We start from the raw sequence: 5,666 nt of genomic DNA on the forward strand, positions 1-5,666 counted from the left end.
CATGCTGTTAGCATTTAGCTCAACAACCGCCTCACAAAGCTGCTAGCATGGACTGATGTTAACCGTTCTGGCAACATGTTTTATTTGTTACAACTACAGAAGATTTTAACATTTTAACTGAGTACTGAAGGTAAAGGACTTGTTGGGATGGACATTTCCACAATGCAAGGTTAAGAATTCACTGACTGGGAAAATGAGAAAAGGGTGGATAGAGGTGGTTTTTATTTACCAACCTCTTTCTTGATCTTTCTCTTTTTCTCACTCTCACGCTGACACACACATTTTTTAAGTGAAATACACACACACACACACACACAAACTATAAGTCAGAGATACGATAAGTCACACAATAAGGGATCAGGAGATGAGGAACAAGAGGAATGACTATAGATTTTTTTTATGATCTATCATCATCCCTGAGCAACAGAACAGAAACCCACACAGGACTGGCATTCATTTTTCCTCAGTTTTTGTGTCTTGTTGAGTATATTTTTGAGCCGAGATCAAAGCATTTCTGCCATTTTTCTACAGCGTCACCATGTCATTGTGCATTTGTCTGCATCTAATAAGATGTTGCGCGTGTGAATAAGAAAGAAGGCGTTTCAAATGCCAGTCCTTGGAGCAGAAATCAAAGATAAACAAGAGGGTGAGCTGGAGAAAAGCTGAGGAGGGAGAGAGGGATGAATAAGGATGTAAAGATGACACAATGGTCAGCTAAGATCAATGGAATGAGGAAAAGAAAGCAAAGGCAACAAAGAGAAAGGGATAACTCAAAAAAAATAAGAAGCGGATGGTCTCACGTTCAAAGTCAAGGAAAACTATTGGGCCATGCTCAAGTTCGGCGCAAGCCAGCACTTTCAGGAGGTTTCCCATGAGCCCCCTGGAACAGAGAGAGGGGAGAAGTCTGTGGGTGATGAGGGGGACAGGTGTCGGGGTTGTGCGCGTGTACGTGTGTGTGTATGTGTGTGTGTGGTGTGTGAGAGGTGGAGGTGTCGGGGTAGGAGCTGGATGGGAGGGGGTTGTTGGAATGGTATGGTGAACGTATGTCCTGGGTGAAGCATGGTAACATGGACACAGAGCTTCTTTAATCCCACTCTTGATATTATTTAATTCTGCTTTAAATAGAAAAAGACTTGGTGATGATGGCAGTCCTTAAGCTTAAAGGTCCCATGACATGGTGCCCTTTGGATGCTTTTATATAGACTTAGCGGTCACCTTCTGTATTGAAGTTCTTTTATAGAACTTAGTGGTCCTAATACTGTATCTGAAGTCTTTATATAGACCTTAGTGGTCCCCAATACTGTATCTGAAGTCTCTTTTATATAGACCTAGTGGTCCCCTAATACTGTATCTGAAGTCCTTTTATGGCCTTAGTGGTCCCCTAAAACTGTATCTGAAGTCTCTTTTATAAGACCTTTGTGGCCCCTAATACTGTTTTGAAGTCTCTTTTCATATAGACTAGTGGTCCCTAATACTGTATCTGAAGTCTTTCTAAGACTTAGTGGTCCCAATACGTACTGAAGTCTCTTTTAATAGGCCTTAGTGGTCCCCTAATACTGTATCTGAAGTCTCTTTTTATAGACCTTAGTGGTCCCTAACTGTATCTGAAGTCTCTTTATATGACCTTAGTGGTCCCCTAATACTGTATCTGAAGTCTCTTTTATATAGACCTTAGTGGTCCCCTAATACTATATCTGAAGTCTCTTTTATATAGACCTTAGTGGTCCCCTAATACTGTATCTGAAGTCTCTTTATATAGACCTTTGTGGTCCCTAATACTGTATCTGAAGTCTCTTTATATAGACCTTTGTGGTCCCTAAAACTGTATCTGAAGTCTCTTTTATATAGAACTTAGTGGTCCTCTAATACTGTATCTGAAGTCTCTTTTATATAGACCTTAGTGGTCCCCTAATACTGTATCTGAAGTCTCTCTGAGCAAAAAAGAACAGAAAAAAATTAATTGAGAGAAAATAACAATAATTGAAACAAATTACTTAAAAAGTAAAACCTAAAACTTCCCAACTTGAACAGCGTGCGTGTGAAAGAGTTGGGTTTCTGTGACATGAACGTGGATACAATTCAAATTGAATGGAGCACTCCTGTGTAGTTTTATTATTTAAATTACTTATCCTCTATGTTCTTCTAATCTTGGGAGATTTTGTTGAATAATATTGATAGGAGGAATCAAAGCCGGGTATATTGTATAAAAGTCAGAATATGTTGTATATAAATCAGTGGTTTTTATTTGAGGACAGTGTTGTTCAAGAGGTAACAGAACAAATAAACTCTTCTCTTAATACTAATGCATGTTTGCCTCACTGTAATTACCTTTGCATCATTTTATTTATACCTGCGCACCACGTAGTTACACCATCATTGGATAGAACCGCTTTCAGCATCTGAAAGCCCTGAGAGTGGGACTAGAGAGCGTCTGATAATGACAAACCACACCCACAACAACACTCCAGCACGCTATCCACAACGCCGCGGCTCACATCCAACTACACCTCCCGTGACCCCCCACCCGGCATCCTCCCACTGAACACCTCTGCTGCACACATGTGCACTCACATTTTCAAGCACACAGACACGTGCACACGCACCCCGGCGCTCACTTACTTTCAAAGTCCAGGAAAAAATGTGGACAGTTCTCTAAATCCTTGCCAAGGACCTTAATGAGGTTCCCCATGGCTGGCGACCTGGACGGGAGGAAACAACACAAATGCATACAGTATGCAGAACCTGGCAACCCGCAGGAAAACGCACAACATGCACATGGAGAACACAGCAGGTTGTGAATGTTTAATTGATCTTTTTTTTTTTACCCATCTGCACTTGGCTAACTCTCCCTCCAATCTTTCATTATCCATCATTCTGTCCAAGCGACTTACATTAAATACAAGTCCAATATTCCTGGAATAAATGACACTGATCACAGTTTGCATCCCATACACAGTATTTGCTGTATTCGATTAGAGGGGGTCCGACATCCAGTAGTGTACAATTTAGCTCAATCATCAAGAGTCATGAGAGCTGAGCAGTGGTTTTAATCCATTTACATTACTATAGTAACTTAATAAAAGCCTGCTATGTACAGCCTACTTTCTCCTAATGCTCTTCAAGTACAGCCGTCTATGGATACTTTATGACAAGCTCTTTATACTTCATACTCAAAGGCCAGATGCCAGAGCTTCATAAAATCAATGATGCAAGCTTCATTAGATTATACTGTAGGTCAGACCAGCAGAATATATATAGGAATACACGCATACCCGTTCATATTTAGCCCCAGACAAAATGGGGTGGGCCATAGCACAAAATTAGGTTTTGATCCAATACCAAGTAATACCAAGGTCAGAGCTACCATTTAAAAGGAAATACACCTTATATTCATGTAGAGGAGAGCTATGTGTAATTGTGAGGCGGATGCATCATTAATAGGATCTCTCGCAATATAATTTGATCACAATCAATTATTGATCATATCTATTTACCATTCTCTAATTACTTAATCCCAAGCATGTTACAAGAAAAACTCAGACAATATTTAGTAGTTTAGTATAAGTTGTATCTATATTTAAGGAATCAACCCCTATTTCAACACATTTTTAAGTAAAATCAGTGAAGATTTCCACAGAAAACCAAATATTTTGGGCTGACTTTTGTAATTGTGTTCAGAATTATGCACATGCCATCTTTGCTATTTCAATTAGATTGAATGGTGCAGACTGAGAAATATGAAGTCGTTTAATAAGGGATTTTTTGTAATTTACTTTACATCATACAGCTTTAATAAAAGAGCTGGAACAAGCTGATATTGTCGGAGAGTGGAACGACACGATTTTAAAAACCTTAAAGAGGAAGATTAAGTCAAATGGATGTCAAGAGATCAAAGAAGGAGAGGATTGAGAGGCCACACGTGTCGCATAAAAAAACACAATAAATACAAAACCCAAGTATTCAAAAATCACTCAGCTGCGTGAGTTTGATGGCCCCACCCCTCATAAAGGGCCTTCGGTTGCAGAAAGTAAGCAGCTGCCAAGTTTCACTTCCTCTGCCGTACCCTGTGTGTTTATGTGCGATGTTAGCACACGACGGAGGCCTATCAATTTCCCCCCCGCAAGAGTGATTTATGGCCTGCATTAGCATGTTTATGAGATGCCACCGTCCCGCAAAAAGGAAACAAGCCCGGCCTTTTCACTGTTACTCAGCAAGAACGGTTGATGCAATGCAGCACTGAGGTGCATACGGAGACGGATGGAGTTACACCGTCCAGTCGCTGAGACAGCTCGCTGACGTTCTCCAAAGTAGCTCTTTCGGTTCACTCCTTCCAAATCAGTCGGGGGGGGCAGAGAAAGAGCGCTGTGTGTGCTGAGTCACTGATGTAGCATGTGAGCGTCAGTGCAGATGTGTAAAATGCACCCCCCATCGTTCCTGACTTTTACACCACCTGCTCCGAGATACACGCCCAACCGACATTAGGAATATATGAATAACTGGTTCACGTCTTCAGCCTGACAAGGTGGCTGCAAAGGCGAAACCAGGCTGAGTTTCAAATCAGATCCTCATATAAAGCAATGGAAGCACTCTGACATGTGAGTAGGAGAGTGCCTCACACACACACACACACACACACACACACACACACACACACACACACACACACACACCGAGTCTGGAGCAGCATGTGGTCCATCCTGAGAGCAGCGCCCGGCTGACGGTTGCCAGGATACTGTTGGCCTGGTAATGTCGTCTCCTCGCCTCAGCAGAAGATGTGCGTGAGTGTGTGTGTTTGGTGTGTGTGTGTGTGTGTGTGTGGGGGGGGGGGTAGCATTCAGCTCTGCTCACGAACCGGTCAGTCGCTTACAAACTGCAATCTTGTTTTGTAGTAATTGCCGAACACAAAAAACCACCAGGCCTTAAAAAAAACAGGAAATCAAGAAGCTCTCTCTTCTTACCCTGTTTTTTTTTTTTTTTTTTTACGAGTGATTTGCCTCTTCCTTTTTCTTAACCCCTTGGTGTCCTCTTCTTCCTCCTGCCTTTGTCCTCCCTGCTCGGTGAAGTTGTTGCTGTGAGGAAATCCCAGGTTAGCTCCGAGCGATAACTGCGGTCCCACGCTGGCACTGGACGCCGCTCTGCTTTTTAAAGACTGATGGAAACTTCTGCTCTCGCTCTGTCTCACTCTGCCTCAGCGTATCTCCGTCCACTTCACACTTCTCTTTTTCAGCCATCTATTTAAAGACCTGTGGTTTTTCTCTATTTGGTCTGTGTGCTAGATGCTACTCGCTGTTTTTGTTTGAAGAACTGCCGGTTGTTGGTATAAAAAGCATAAGCTGCGTTCACTGTTATTTTTAATTTTCTGTCTTTTTTCCCTCTGGCTGTATTGTCCTCATGTGTGTCCGTATCTTTTCAACACAAATAGAGAAAACTCCTTCTCTTCTCTCTTTTTCGTTTCTGACGTCAGAATAGGTTCCTCAAAAATATCCCCCTCCAGCTCCTCGCTCTGCCTCACTTCTCTATTTCGCCACTCAGCAGCACTCTCCCGGCTCTTCTGGCCTTGTCTTGTCACAGAACATCTCTGTCACGGTGGCGTTCAGTCTCACTGGTGGCCCTTAGGTGCTAACAAAAGTGGCAAAATGGAAATGGGGGTGGCCAGGATTTTTTTC

The 5,666-nt window shown here is 42.3% G+C and overlaps 1 protein-coding gene across 2 annotated transcripts in view; it reads right to left on the reverse strand.

Moving 5' to 3' along the window:
* The window catches only part of fam49al (family with sequence similarity 49 member A, like), a gene marked incomplete at its 5' end in the record, with an annotated part of 14,220 nt that extends 11,521 nt beyond the window's left edge, over nt 1–2,699 (reverse strand). Inside the window, 1 exon segment of one of the 2 annotated variants that reach the window (XM_032534777.1) lies at nt 2,620–2,699. In XM_032534777.1, coding sequence (XP_032390668.1) covers nt 2,620–2,689 — 70 coding nt within the window. 2 annotated transcript variants of the gene reach the window in all.
* Nucleotides 2,700–5,666: the final 2,967 nt, after the last annotated feature.

Source organism: Etheostoma spectabile, chromosome 14, assembly GCF_008692095.1.
Source record: "Etheostoma spectabile isolate EspeVRDwgs_2016 chromosome 14, UIUC_Espe_1.0, whole genome shotgun sequence".
Taxonomy (NCBI): domain Eukaryota; kingdom Metazoa; phylum Chordata; class Actinopteri; order Perciformes; family Percidae; genus Etheostoma; species Etheostoma spectabile.